The sequence below is a fragment of the Rhinichthys klamathensis genome, unplaced genomic scaffold (genome assembly GCF_029890125.1).
Source record: "Rhinichthys klamathensis goyatoka isolate OS25496 unplaced genomic scaffold, OSU_Roscu_1.1 h1tg000072l_1, whole genome shotgun sequence".
Taxonomy (NCBI): domain Eukaryota; kingdom Metazoa; phylum Chordata; class Actinopteri; order Cypriniformes; family Leuciscidae; genus Rhinichthys; species Rhinichthys klamathensis.
The window spans coordinates 1,421,233-1,437,378 of record NW_026606615.1 but is presented as its reverse complement, the minus strand read 5'-3'; the positions used below and the strand labels follow the sequence as shown (position 1 = coordinate 1,437,378).

General features: G+C 38.7%; 1 protein-coding gene across 1 annotated transcript; it reads left to right on the top strand.

Moving 5' to 3' along the window:
- Positions 1 to 6,524: 6,524 nt before the first annotated feature.
- LOC130085038 (E3 ubiquitin-protein ligase TRIM47-like) lies at positions 6,525 to 14,654 on the top strand. The gene is made up of 6 exons (XM_056250590.1): positions 6,525 to 7,156; positions 7,407 to 7,502; positions 13,935 to 14,168; positions 14,257 to 14,407; positions 14,486 to 14,530; positions 14,623 to 14,654. The coding sequence occupies exons 1-6, from the start codon at positions 6,596 to 6,598 to the stop codon at positions 14,652 to 14,654; spliced, it is 1,119 nt and encodes a 372-aa protein (XP_056106565.1). The 5' UTR covers positions 6,525 to 6,595.
- The last annotated feature ends 1,492 nt before the right edge of the window (positions 14,655 to 16,146 follow it).

Sequence of the window (16,146 nt, the reverse complement as noted above, 5' to 3'; positions counted from 1 at the left end):
TATTTAAACACTTTAAAAAGATTATTTTGTTTGTTTGTTTTTCTTCGTAGTTTTACATTGTCCTTTAACCTAGCCTGGATGCCAGCCCGAACCCCGCCCACAACATTTTTTGATCGGGAAGTTCGGTCTGGACTCGCTCCATTGAGGAGTAATTATGATCGGTTCAGAAATCGTCGGGCCAATCAAATTGCCAGGGCGGGCTTTATACGATGATGGACAGATGATCTGCAGGGACGTAATCATCACGTTATCAAAGAGCGCATGGGTTGAACTGGTTTCCCTCACAGATGACTGCCGCGGGAGAACTGAGATGTAAAGATTCCGCTATCGCGTCTGTTGTAAAAGAAATCGACAGCGCATACATTTTAAAAGACGAACATAGAACTGCAATCAAGGCATTTGTCGATCGGAAAGATGTGTTTGCCGTCCTTCCTATGGGATTCGGCAAAAGTTTAATTTATCAGCTGGCTCCGATGGTAACTAAGAAGATGGGACGCAATAAAAACCCTGTGGTCGTTGTGGTTTCTCCTTTGGTCGCACTCATAGAGGGCCAAGTAAAAGAAGCAACACTCGTTATTTTACTTCTTCCAGCGTGCGTGCATTTGAGTTTTGTAGTTGACAACTGTGCTATGCAAAGTAGTTGACTTACTGCGTTGCTCTGATTGGTTGTAGGTCTATCCAATTGAGTGCAGAGTTTTTTTTTTCCTGGTTCGGTTAAGACACGCCTCATAATCAAAGCCCTATGGAGCAGTATCAGACTCACATTTCTGACTAGAATATGAGTATGACGAAGTCAGGCTACCTTTAACCAACTCCTAAGAGGACAATTTGTCATTTCACTCATCAGCCCTGAAGAATCAAGGATCGGATGAAGTTTAAAAGAGAAAAATGACTGAAAAGTTTGTGAACAGGGAGCCACGCTCTTCCATCGGCTGCTTTTCCTCTGAGGCGGAAAATCCATCAGTCATCAATCCATCCACAGAGCATTACAGGCCCAATTCCCAACAACGCTCTTGACGTGCGGCACCATGGACTGACACGGGTCAGGAACACACCTGAATAGTGACTGTTATCAGCAAAGGTGGTAAAAGAACTTGGATTCTCTGTAGTATTGCTGTAACTATAAGATTGTGGCTGAAGTCTCATATATTCATGTATATTTATATATATATTTCAATCTCAAAGGGGGCGGGGTGCAACCATAGAAACCGAAAATTCTTGGGACAGCAGCATGTGTCAAAATTTTAATCTTAACCGTTATATTTCATCAGAAACGATCTTGAAACAGGGCTTTAAGTGTAAAATACCGAACTTGTCCTTTAAATAAAGAAGCCTAAAATAAATGACCAAATGAATGAAGCTTTGGTGAACGTAGGCTAATAATAATTATTTATATATATCGGCCTATATATATACATGCACATAAACACAAATTTTTTACATTTTTATTTTATGTAAGCTTGTATGACCCTTCAAAACATCTGGACATCATCATTCTTTCCTAAAGAAAAATAAAATGTCACATCACCAAAGTTCGAGATGGTCTTCTTCCAGGTCCTTGTAAGACTAGATTGTTACATTACATATTACATAGTATAATTCGTAACATGTCTTTAAATACTATTACTCAGGTGGGATTTGCAAACAAACCTTTACAATTTATTTTTCAGTCAGCAAGTTAAATGTATTTCTATAGCACATTTAAACCAACAAATGTTGCCTCAAAGCACTGAACAATAAATCCAAACATGTTTCAGATTACACACATTCACAAGGACAGTTCAAATTTACACTGTTGCCCATACAATACATGCTGCAGAGAAAAGGACTGTCTTCAGAAAAGACTTTTAGCCATTTAGTCCCTTACAAACAAATAATGAAACTTTTTCACTGCTTCCTATTCGATACAAAATGTAGTTAGAGAGACCAGGGGCCTAAACCATGTGGCTGGTTTCAGTAGTTTGTGCTGACTCTGGGTTTTAGACCCCATGAAAGTGGCTCTTCTTTTATTGGTGTTCATAGCCATAATAACTTGCGCTCCATGGCTAACCTACTCTAGGTTAGGTTATGTTCTGAGTAAAAGATCTCAAAGGGAAATTAGATCAATCAGTTTTGAGCACCATTTGTAGTTTCACTTCGAAAGTGGTGAGTTTTTATCTTCGAGTGACACTGTCACTCACATGAGATCCACCAATAGCAAACCACTACCATCCAATCAATTGCCCATGGACAAAATCAAGTTCCACAAAAAAAAAAAAAAAAATTGTTCTAGGCTATAATTATTTTTTCAAACTAAAACTCACTGGCGTTTGGTCATTAACTTTTACATGCATCATTTTGCAAACACATGAGGATAGTCTGCATGACAGACCCCCAAAATGTACTTTTCCTTTATAAAATCAGTAAATAGGCTACTTTTAGGGCATATAAGTAGATTGCACGGAGCTTCGTGACGCACTTCTGTTTTGAAATAGTTTGACATTTATTTTCGGTTATGTATTTTTTCAATAGGCTGTATCACCTTGTTGACTAAACGCCACCTAAAATGAGTGTTCGCAAGAAGATTTAAAACTCTGGAATTTTTTTTATTAGAGAGGCAGGAGAAGAGATATTCTTTCTGAGCCGATGTGAGAAAGCAGCGCCGGTTAAACATACGCGATTAATTCACCGCAATGGTTAAGTGTGTGAGACCTGATTCATATTCAAAGTAGTTGACTGTCATTCTCCTCTATGCTTCTCAACACGGTTTAGGATTGATTAATTATGGTTAAATTTTAAACACATAGGCCTACCGCACATTCATTCATTCAAATATTTTAAAAGACTGGAATTCCAGTCTGGAATACAAGTGCAGCGCACACAAGCAATCTCAAATGACAGGTATGAAATATGATCAGAAGGAGAAAAACACTTAATGAGAAGACGAGACTGATGCAGGTTAGTAGCCTAGTAAAAATAGTTTGGAAAGTTGGAAAGAAAATGTATTTATAGGAACATTTCAGCAGGTTCAAGATAATTCATGGTAACGCGCAGAGAACATGATTCGCTCTTTTAATCAATTGACAGCCATAGAATAATAATGTAATAAGAAACAGCTGAAAGCTGTTACCGGAACTGCCGAGTTGTTTCAAGTAGAAAGCGGCAGTAGTTGTGCAAGTAGTCCATGTTCGGGTTGTAAACTCATTCAAGTTTGAGCACTTCCTTCTTTTGCGAAAAACACGAATCACGCACTTATAATTCTGTTTAATTTCTGTTGCTCATTTGCGCTATTTTATTATCTCCAGTAACACGGTTGACAGTGGAATGACTGATACTGGGCCAAGAAAGAGGTAATAAAAGTGTGTTTGTTCTGATCCACGCACATGACATGCAAGGAAATAAAAGTAAATCGTGCGCACAATGCATGTCATGTGCAGGGCTACATTTTATATAGATTGAAAAAAAATCATGGTATTTTTCCACACTCTAGCGTTACCGCAGGAAGTTATGGCTGTATAGGTATGGAGTTAATATTGTGCCATAATTAAACAAACAAATCCAGCATTTTGCAAACAAACTCGATCTGCTTTTCACCTGTTCGCCGCTCATTTTCCACAGCTGTATAGGCAAAGGCAAGCACGCGTTTCAAATTAGTGCTAGTGATGTGTCGTTCATGAACGATTCGTTCATTTTGAACGAATCTTTAATATGACTCGGGACTACCGAGTTGTCTCAGAGAGTGATTCGTTCATTTTGTGTTGATCGCGCATGAGCATTGCGCAACATATGGTTTCTGAATCTGTACTGGAAATGATTAGTTCATCTCTCTCGAGTTCGGGTTCGGGACGGGTCCGAGTCTTTCGTTCTTCCTGTCAGTCCCATAGAGGCTATGCTGTCAGTACCGGAAAGAGTAATGATTAGTTCATCTTTCGAGTCTCGAGTTCGGGTTCGGCCGGGTCCGAGTCTTTCGTTCTTCCTGTCAGTCCCATAGAGGCTATGCTGTCAGTACCGGAAAGAGTAATGATTAGTTCATCTTCTGAGTCTTCGGGTTTGAGTCCTTCGTTCTTTTGTCACGTGACTTGTCACCGTATTGAATAGCCTACTAATTCACAACCTTTTTACAAACAAGCACGTAGTTAATGTATAATATAATAGTAGTTAATTAATGTATAATATATAATAAAACACACCACAGATGCACAAGAAACATTTAAAGAAACGGACAGGGACAATAATAAGATGGAACTGTTATTTTTCAGATAATGTTTATTTCACATATTTTGTATTTTAATTCCTAAATATAAAACAATATACATTCAGACGCAGTCAATAATACGAATCTAATATTGTATTTGATGCGAGATACCAGCGGTCACGTGACAAAAGAACGAAGGACTCAAACCCGAAGACTCGAAGAAAATGAACTAATCATTACTCTTTCCGGTACTGACAGCATAGTCTCTATGGGACTGACAGGAAGAACGAAAGACTCGGACCCGGCCGAACCCGAACTCGAGACTCGAAAGATGAACTAATCATTACTCTTTCCGGCCCTGCTGTATCACACACGGCACGGCCCAGCAGACAGATCAGAGTCAGACACTGACGAGTCGACAACTAACGTCTCGAGACACAAGAGGAGGAGAACAAACCTGATAAATATGAAGTTGCAAAGGAAAGAACGTCTCGGATGAGGAGGTGAGGTGAACTAACAGAATCAGACTGCAATAGCCTGAACTTAAAACCCAACAACTAATCAATTCATAAAAATTTCGGTTTCTTATAATTTGGCTTTGGCTGCATTACCCTATAATTTATTTTTATTCTTTTTACAAATGTAATCAACATTTTCGTAAGTTCTAGATGTGTTGGGATATTTAACATGCCATTTTAATTATATTATGCTGAAATGAACGAAATGACTCGAAAAAAGATTCGTTCATTTTGCTGAACGAGACTCAAAGATCCGAGTCAGTAAAATGATCCGAACTTCCCACTACTAATTAGTGCTTCTCCCGGAAGCGCTAAATTAATCCCCTAGTTTAGTGCCATCTACTGTTTTAGAAGAGGAAGTTGCTCAACTGCATTTGTGAGAAAATCTGCCCGCACACATTTTTGAGAAAATCGAGCTGAGAGATCTCATAAAAAGCCAAGTGTCTCGCAATCATAACAGACTGATATGCATTTGCATGCACTAGATTTGGTATTTGTTCAAAGATTATATGCAATTTGTAGGATGGTTTGTATTTATTTGTGAAATATTATGTAGGCTCATTTATTTATATTTGCAAAACACAATGCATGTGTGTTACTCCACTGCATTTTCACTCAAATTGACCGTTGTACTTGCACATTGCTTTCTGTTTGTTTGCGAGTCGAGTTTTCCTTTGCAAAGCAGATGAAGACAATGTTAGCATCTGTTAGATTTAATAGTAGGGTGAAAATGGTTAAATTTTAGTTTCTTTCCACTATTTTCGTCTTCCGGGTTTAAAATCTTCATCGCAGGCTGTGACGTGGCAGTGCACAGTATAGTGCGTTGATGACTCATCGGTGTCTCATAATTATTAATGAGTTTTCATATCCTATGAAAAGACACGTCTCTTAATTATTCATGACACCACGTGGATCTTTCCAGTGACAGACATGTCAAACTGTGATATCGCTTAGTAGATGAGAGAGGCAATCATGGGACGCACGCAAGTGTTTGTTTTCGTGGTGCAAAAGTCCAATTGGGTTGAATGTTTCCCCGCGATGCTGCCCGGGCTAGACTCTGGCTCTGGGCGGTTGGTTTTCCATCAACCACGGACACATCTAAACGTGTGTGCCGCAAACATTTTTGAGCTTCGAGAATTGGAGAATGGTGGACTTCGCCTTGTTAACAACCAATGCAGGTTGCATCTTGCGAGTGATGCGGCACCAAGTCCCGAGGACTTTTCTATCCCTTCAGAGGTGTGTGTGTGTGTGTGTGTGTGTGTGTGTGTGTGTCTAAAATGAGAAGTCATCCACCTCCACAGAGCCATCTTTATTATGGGGGTTCAGTGGGGAACGTAGATCTAGGCTATGCACGGAACTTTTTTTTTTTTAAGCGGAAAATTAATAATTTTCAAATATATGTATAGTGTCTATAAACAACTATATATTTTATAATGACATTATAATTATACATGCAGCCTACATTAATATGTTCTCAGTAGAATTACGATTTCTGTAGGCTTACTAGGCTAATATAGCAGGGCATTCAGTTACTTTTGAAAGGACAATAATAAAGTGTCGTATTTCATTAGACTTTAACTTTGCCAGCTATAAAAAAAAATCTAGCATTTCCTCACGTTTTACCACTGCTTTTAGTGACAGTCGATATGCATGGGATACTGGCGATGACAGTGATGGCCTTACCACACCCCTTCTCACAGCCATCCACGCCCATTTAAGTTGCATTTTTCAAAAAGATTGTGAGCTAGACTTGAGCTGAAAGAGGGGGTTTCATGACCCTTTAATTATGGCACAAAATTAACTCCATATTGTTTTAATTGTTGTGTTGTAGGTCTACACAAAATACCTTTTACCAATACTGGGAGAACCTGACAAACACGGCAGACAACTTGAAAGCACCAAAATGGCAGACTCTCTCTTTGATACTGAAAATCCTTTAAACTGTCCGATCTGTCTGAATCTGCTTAAGGATCCAGTGACTACATCTTGTGGGCACAGTTTCTGCATGGACTGTATTAAGAGCTGCTGGGACCAGGAGGATCATAGAGGCGTTTACAGCTGCCCTACATGCAGGATAACATTCAACCAAAGACCAGCACTCAGCAGAAGCACTGTACTGGCTGATATTTTAGGGGGAATGAAGCAGGAAGATCAAGCTGGACCTGGAGACGTGACGTGTGATGTTTGCAAAGGAATAAAAGTAAAAGCCATCCAGTCTTGTTTGGTTTGTATGGCTTCTTACTGCCCAACTCACATCCAACCTCATCATGAATCTGAAGCTTTTAAAAAGCACAAGCTGGTCAAAGCTTCCCCAAATCTACAGCAGCAGATCTGCCCTCACCATCATAAAGCACTGGAGGTTTACTGCTACAATGACAAGAAGTGTATTTGTGTAGTTTGTATGGGGAATCAGCACAGTGGACATAAGACAGTCTCAGCTGCAGCTGAAATGCCAAAAAAACAGGTAAGACCTCAAGTCTTTCAAGTCAAATTTAAACTATCTTCTATGATAAATAATTGAGATATAAGAATATCTTGTTTGTAAGAATATGTAGCAAATTAGTAAAAATTAGATGAAGGAAGCTATTTTTATTGCAAGAATGGAACAAAATCCTGCACAGATGCAAATATTTTGATTCCATTCAACAGCTGATTTTATTTTGTTATTTTAAGTTTCTTAACAGGATTCTTATTGATTGCAAATTCATTCACAGGAGCAACTGAAAATAATAAAGAAGTATTTAATTCAGAAAAACTACAACATGGGCAAGGAGGTTCAGAAGTTTAAGGAAGCTGTGGTCTCTCATAAGGTAGGACTAAAGCTAAATTTATACTTCTGGATCTAACTCACGCCGTAGCTACATCATAGGCTGTGTGTAGCACGCGTGGCCTACGGCGTACCCTGACGTGCACCTCTCCAAAAATGTAACGCGTCAATTCTAAGTGGACAGCAGGCGCTGTGATTGGTCTGCTAGAACCCCTCCCTCGGGTTTCACATGCTGCATGTGTAATTGTTGTGGTTGTGGATACAACAATTTTCTATCACTGAATAAGAGGCATGCATGTACAAACTGTCTTTAAAGATAACTTATTCCCTTGCAAGGAAAGGTCAGCAATCATACAGTCATACAGAGTGGCTGCAGAGTGCAACAATGAGAGGAGGGCATCCTTCCTTTATAGCCCTGACTCCCCCAAGGTTATTTCTCTGGGCTAAATGAAGATATGTCTCAGCCATAACTAACACTTAGACTTGTTTATCATATCCTACCCACAAGTGGAGGCCCTCGGTCATACATTAGTCTTTTTGTCAAGCCACGTATACAAAAGGTTCTACACATAATATACATTGATAAGGGTTAACAACAGTTATTTTCTCTATCAATGTAGCAGAGAAGCATGTGACTTCACATGTAATCCTCGTGCATTTTATTACCTTAAATCTAATTACCATACTTTTTCTAGGATTCGATTAACATAAGAAAATGCAAACAGAACATTAAATTTCTTCCACAACGTCAGCGCGGACAACGGCGCAGAAGTATAAATGAAAACCGACGCTTAGTCTACAGCGTAGAGGATCCGGAGTAGGTCCGACGCAGAAGTATAAATCAGCCTTAAAGGGATAGTTCGCCCGAAAATGAAAATAAACCCATGATTTATTGACCCTCAAACCATCCTAGGTGTATATGACATTATTCTTTCATTGACTAGATTATAAAGCTTGGAAGAGCCAGGACATATTTTTAATATAACTCCGATTGTATTTGTCTGAAAGAAGAATGTCGTATACACCTAGGATGGCTTCAGGGTGACTTAATCATGGGTTAATTTTCATTTTTGGGTGAACTATCCCTTTAAGGCGCCACATACTGGTGTGGCATATATACTACATCATTTTGAGTCGGTTTCAGTGGTTTCGTGTACGCAGTTATTTCTTGAGACGACGCTGTTTACGGAATCTTTGTTAGAACGAAAGGAAAAAAGATCAGATAGGGAAAGCTCTGGCTTTGTGGGGATGTGGCCTAAGTGTGATTTGACAACTATATATATATATAAGGGTTTGAAAAAGATGAGGCAAGTTCCTATAACAAATAAATAGTAACAATAGAGTTGCGCCGGTTGAATAAGAAGTTTAGGCCTTGTGCCACATGCCGCAGCTGTGCCTCGGATGGCCGAGTTTGAGCTCCGGCTCGCGGTCCTGTTCCTCTCACCTCTCCCATTGTTTCCTGTCTATATCTAGCCTGGGAAAACCCAGACAACTTCTGGCAAATTTAGATTTGCTCTGAAAGTTAGTCTGGCAAAGAGCTCATTCAAGCCTATTTCCAATCCGCCGAAATCGAGGCACCAATCAGAAACGTTGGGGCAGGCTTTACACGATGACGACAGCGCTGGGATTTTGAAGCAGATTTTGTAGCCTACATTACAAAGATGGATGCCGCCGTCGAACATCACTCGTTCCAATCAGCTATCGCGTCTGTTTTAAGCGATTTGAACGTTTCCTTTTTGTTAAAAACCGAGCAAAGAACAACACTCGGAGATGTTTTTCTGCCGCTCTGCATACGTCATCTCCTTCATCGGTCTGATTGGGTTTAGGTCTATCCGCGACGTCCGTTGGTGACGCCCCTCTGGAAATGATTTGTCTATGATGCTTTGCCAGACCATAACTCCGTTACAACTGAGAATGGTCTGGTTTTAACCACGCTAGTCTATATCTACTGTTCTAAAAAAAGTTGAAAAACTGTCAATAGGATAGAATTTGAAGATTTGTTTGTGTCTGTAACACTGTATTGGATAAAATAAAACCTTGATCACTTACTGAAACAAACAGCAACATTTCCATATACATGAAGTGCCACTGTATTCGCTTTGTAGGACCTATGAATGGCTTGCCTTATGATCCTGCCTATAAAGGATAAGGTTAACAAAGATTAATACATTCTATAACAAATGTATTGCTCTCTTAGTTAATGCATTAACTAATGTTAATTAAAGCTGCAAGCAGCATTTAGCGGTGTTCAAGCAGTTAAGCCCTTTTAGCACATAAGCATTAAAGACATTTAGCAAGCATTTAACCACTGACATAATAGATGGAAAACCGTTTACCATGATTTACCATGATACTAGCATGATTTACCATAGTTTTACCATGATTAACCATGTTCTAGTATGATTTACCATGAATCTAGCATGATTCACAATGTTCTAGTATGCTTTACATGATTTACCCTGTTGTAGCATAATTTACCATCGTTTACCATGATTTACCACGCTCTGGTATGATTTACCATGAATCTAGCATGATTCACCATAGTTTTACCATGATTTACCATGTTCTAGTATGATTTACCACGAATCTAGCATGATTCACCATAGTTTTACCATGATTTACCATGTTCTAGTATGATTTACCACGAATCTAGCATGATTCACCATAGTTTTACCATGATTTACCATGTTCTAGTATGATTTACCATGAATCTAGCATGATTCACAATGTTCTAGTATGCTTTACATGATTTACCCTGTTGTAGCATAATTTACCATCGTTTACCATGATTTACCACGCTCTGGTATGATTTACCATGAATCTAGCATGATTTACCATAGTTTTACCATGATATTCCATGTTGTAGTATGCTTTACATGATTTACCCTGTTCTAGCATGATTTACCATTGTTTACCATGATTTACTGCGTTCTAGTATGATTTACCATGCATCTAGCATGTGTCAGTACAAATAAAGTGTTACACTCTGACAAAATATGATTGTGTTATAATAGTAATTGTTATATAATGGATTTTATAGTAAGCATGGATAATGCAGTTAACATGGAAAAACTGGTTTGCTTTAGTACAGAATTGTTGAAACTCAAGGCTGTTAAAATGAAAGTGAGCCAATAAGTGGTCTTCTACTGCCCTCTGCTGGCCACTCTACTTATTAATAAAGTCTTTCACATGTGCTTTTGCATTCATATCTAGACACACACACACACACACACACACACACGCAAGTCATTATGAAAATATATGAAATGCTTATAGACCATTAAAATATATGTCTTTGCAAGCTATTAATCAGATTATTCAGGATTTATTCAGAAACATGGGACTACACACACACATTCTGTTGTAGATAAAGTGATTTGAACTTTGTCTCATTCAGGATTAACATTTGTCCGTGACACAATGCTTCAATAGATGAATTTTGACAAAATGTGAGTGTAAATGTTAAAATAGTGATTTATAGAATATTATTAGTTAGTAACATGACAAAATGACTATTTTAAACAGCAGGGGGCAGTAGAATACCACTTATTGGCTTAATATGCCATTATGTTATAATTTTCACCTTTTTAACTGTTATAGATGCATTATTTCTTATCTTATTTAGAGTCACATGTTCTGACTTGTTTTTAAGAAGATCTGAGCATTCATTGAAGAGATATAGGCTTTCTTGGTCAAGGCTACATATTGAAGTGACCCTATTATAGCCATCCAAATGAAGAAGTTATGCCTTTTCTGATAATTATTTATCTAGAGAGTCCAGAGAATTGTACTGCACTGATTTTGAACATTATGATATAAATATTATATGATCATAGATGGAACACACCATTTACAGCCAATACAGGCAATTTACCATGAGAAATACATGGTTTTAAAGCTTTTCAACAGTTATAGCGCCACCTATTGTCCGATCTCCATAAAACTTTGCATGCATGTTCATAATGTTATGTCACATATGCTCACCAATTTTTGTGAAGTTCTGAGTTTTTATTAATGATTTATAGGCTTTTGAGTGTGTTTTGACACGCCCCTTTTTATAAATGATCCTGTTATAATGAACTAGGGCTGCAACGATTAGTCGACGTTGTCGACAACGTTGACAATAAAATTTTTTCGAAAAATATCTTTGTTGTCGAGTAGTCGTTTGATCTCACGTGACCTAATGTAAGGGCCTGCAATCCCGCGATTTGACCGCTACGGCGCTGCAGCGCTAGAGTGTAGTGCAGCCCTTACAAATGCTATTGCGGTAGAAGAGAAAACAGCGCGAATTATGACCAAGGGGGTAATCCATCGACCGGAAGTTGAAGCCGGCCGGGTACCGCCATCTTGTAGCAGAACTTCACTTGCGTTAGCATTTCCATTGACTACCATTCATTTTGGCGTCACTTTGACAGCGAATAACTTTACATCTGAGGCGTTTAAAGACTCCATTTGTCCATTATTTATTTATAAAGAAACACGACAATGTATAAATGGCTCCATTGCCTTCTATGTTACATTATGGCCCCGTAGAAACAGTTTTAGTAAAAATAGGCTAACGATTGCGTCATAACCACTCGACTCTCTGTCGCGCTGTACAGAAATTACCGTACAGACAGGAGGAGAAGCTCGCAGGCAATCGGGGGGACGTCCCGTCAAGAGAGAAGCCCATAGATAATGAGTCCATAAAAGCAACGGAATACTTACTCCTGCTCACTCACGATAAAGGACTCTTTGCTCAAGTTCCCCGTCTCTGCAAGATTAACGTTGGCAATTTTCACGCACAGCTACTAGAAGAGTAACGTCTGTCAGACAGGTTGCTCACGTCATCAAGCTTAGTTTGAGTCGGTCTGAGTCTGCGCGTCAGGAACGGAAGTTCTCAAAAATCGCTAAAAGTGGGCTTCAACTGTCTCAACTGAGTTCCAATGAGATCGCTCTGTCCATTTCTTTTACTGTCTATGATTATGACAGTGCAAACGAATCCGAACTAGCAAGGTTTAGGTTTGGGAAAGTTTCACAAAACTTCAAATCAAGAATGCTGTCGTGTGCAATTTTCACGGGAGCACAACATGCATGTTGGAGTGCAAGAGGAAACATCCCGGCAAAAGAGGAGCCGGTGAGAAGTGTCTTCTCCAGCTGGAGCTTACTAACCAGCGGTAAATCTCTCTTTATTAGAGAATGCAATACTACTACTAATAATAGTAATAATATTATCAATAGTAATATAATTACAGTAATGTGATGACTTATTTTGTATAGAATAAAGCTTGATCGAGCTTAGGAGTCAGGGCTGTTTTTTATTATTGTAACACTATTAGTATATTAGGTATTATTATAGTCTTATCACTTGCCTGTATTTTGTTCAATAATCATAAAGACTTACAAAACGAGATGTTATATCCTTCCTATGACATAGGAAGAATATCATGGCAGTTACTTTATCATACTATAAATTAAAAGGTGAATGAGAACGTCTCTGTCAGCTCAATTGTCATGTAAAAAAAGATTGTAATTTTATAATTATAATAATTGTTTGCAGATTAATATTTTACCATTCTTTGTGTCCTGAAGTAAATGTCCCTTTTTCTGTTTCAGTTCTAAGAAAAGCAGTGGGCCTATTAAACAATGCTTAGAGAGCATTTGTGTGTGATTTGAGTTGGACCGAAATCTGAAAACTTAAAGAGAATGACCTGTTTAGTTGGCTCAAAGTTCATTAAAACAACTATTTCAAAAGCTGAAGTGATTTTCTTTTTTTATATTATAGTTAGAATATGTATAACTCAATGTTTTAACTAATTGGAAAAGCTGAATAATCGTTCCAAACTTACTGATTAGTCTGCGAAATAATCGACGATTAGTCGATTAATCGTTCTAATAATCGTTAGATTAATCGATTATCAAAATAATCGTTTGTTGCAGCCCTATAATGAACCAAATGGCAAAGTTCAACTTTTTTTCAATAATTATTGATCTAGAGTCCAGAGAATTGTCCTAGACTGGTCTGGTTCCGATCAGGCAAAAAACAGGGACTAGTTCGCAAAAGTAGGTTTTGGACAAAATTGGCCATAACAAATGTTTGTTTGCTCAAATCGAGAATCCGAGATATGCATCTTGTCCGTCTCTAGGTCAAACGGTCTAGGAGCTATGAGCAATTTAGTACTTTTGGTTGCTGTAGCGCCACCTATGGGCCAATCGGGGTCATGCTCTGATAGGTTCTCCCCAAACTGAGGCCCTACCACCTGGCCAGGTTTCAAGTCTCTAGGCCTTATGGTTTGGGCTGCACGATGCGTTTTTAGGGTTTTGTTTTGTTTTGTTTTCAAATAGCAATTACAATAGGTTTTCAGCACTTCGTGCTTGAACACCTAACTAATGGGACCTTGGCGAGGTGTTCTATTTTTACAAATGTTTTGCATGTATAATGTTTCCTGGTACAATGTGTCAGAAGTTTGACCAAGTGTTGTGTGTGTTGTGACAGCGCTCTGCACAGGCAGCAGTGGAGAACAGTGACCGAATCTTCACCGAGATCATCCGCTCCATTCAGAACATGCGAGCCGAGGTGAGAGAGAAGATCAGAGCTCAGGAGAACAAGGAAGTGCGAGATGCAGAGAGTCACATACAGAGACTGCGCCAGGAGATCGTTAAACTACTAAAGCAGAATAGTAAACTGGAGCCCCTTTTACATACTGAGGATCACGTTTATTTCTTCCAGGTGGTGAAAAAAATATTTAGAGAATGGTTATTTTTAATGAAATTCGGCACTGTTGATTTTGTAACACTTTTTTTTCTTACAATTGCAGAATTACCCTTTCTCTTCTGGAATTTTACAATACAATTCATTCAAAGATGTTCATAACCTGACATTTGAGAAATTAGAACAATCTCTCTCAGAGCTGAAAAGCCAACTGGATGAAGTCTGTGAAGAGCACATGGGCAGAATATTTAACAAAGGTGAAATAACACCGTCTTCATACATTTATTCTGAGAAATCTCACAATGTAAGTCAATAATGTGTGTCTGTCTTTGTAGTGGATGATGTTCAAATGTTCGATGAAACTGAAAGGTCCCAGAGCAGTAAGTACCTTTTTCTATAGAAAAAAAAAAGAGACTGAACGTGATTCAACACAGTGACGTTCTTTTTTTGTTCTCTGTTTCATGTGTCATAGAACGGAAGAGAGGCTCTTGGAAGAGCGGGTAAAAGTCACATTTTGATTTTTCTTGCAAAAACTTTCTGAGTCCTTACACATGAAAATCCTTACATATAGGCCCTTTAATATTATATTTTAGGCAATTTATTCTCGTATTATTTGGTTCTTGTTGTTTTTGTTGTGGCAAAAGGTTTCAATAAACACTACTTAGAAAACTATGAAGGTATATTTGGTGCAATACTTCTGAACGCCTGTGACAGTGGAATGTGTAGTTGTAGAGAATAGCCACACATGTGTATCAGTAAATTTGAAGTCACAGAGAGAAATGTTTTAAGAGTTGCAAACTTGTAGACTTTTTTTTATCTTCCACAAACACACCTTTTTTTGAAATAACCCATTAAACCTGCTGAGAAACGAGGAGTGAACCTCTGAGTGAACTAGAATGAGCAGTTGCACACGCATGCCCGGGAAACTCATGAATATTAATGTAGGCTCCGCCCACTGCCTCTACAGATGCACAAGTCAGTTTTGCTCCACATTTAACGAGATATATGGTGCAAAAGGGAGAGCGCGCGAAACTTGTCACTTGAAAGCGAAAAACAGTGTTTGAGATTCGTCGCAGCTGTAGTTATGTACTTGTGTTTGTGCTAGAAAAATATACAAGATATTTGTGAGAAAATATTCTACAAGTGTGCAACTCTCATTGGATGAATTCACATACTGATTTGCAGATGAGCAGGGACGGACTGGGACTAAAAAACGGCCCTGGACTTTGACCAGGCCCGGCCCAAAGCAATCGGCCCGCGGAAACTCGACAACAACAACAATAACGCCTGCCGCCTGGCATGAGTGTCACAAGACTTTAATTGTGGCTCATAATACTATACCTAGCTAACAGCAAATTATACAATCTATTCCATGCTGTCTTAAAATGAATTTATTACTTAATAATCTTAATTAATTTATGCAGTAATTAATCTTAGCTACTGCACAAATAATAATACCACATCTAAATGAAAATAGGCTACACCATTACAAATGTAACTTCTGTATTCAAAATCTTCAAAGTTTGTAAGCATTAACTGTAACGTTACCAACATTTTTAAAAGTAAAAGCACAACATATTTCTTAATATTAGCTACTGCATGTGGCATTTTACAGCTAAAATGTTGAAGTTTAGCTGTTTTAACTACTGTAATCATTAAAAATGTAGCAAGCTGAATATCACTTCCTAACATCATCCCTAGCAAGTAACTTGCAAAGTAATTTCTGATTAAGTCGGTTCGTGAGTATTAGAGATAAAAGCCCGCCCGCACTTGATTGGTTGGGTCCTTACATGCGCTTCGTGAGGCACACGCGCACACTAGCACACACACGCAAGGTCTCTAGCTCGCTCCCTCTCTCTGCCGTGCGCGCGCTACGCATGCGCACTCTTATTCGCTCTAGATTCCGAGAGATTTTAACTAATTTGCGGGCATCAGTGAGCCGCTATAAATATGCGGGAGACTCCCGGAACTTCCGGGAGACTTGGGATGTCTGTGA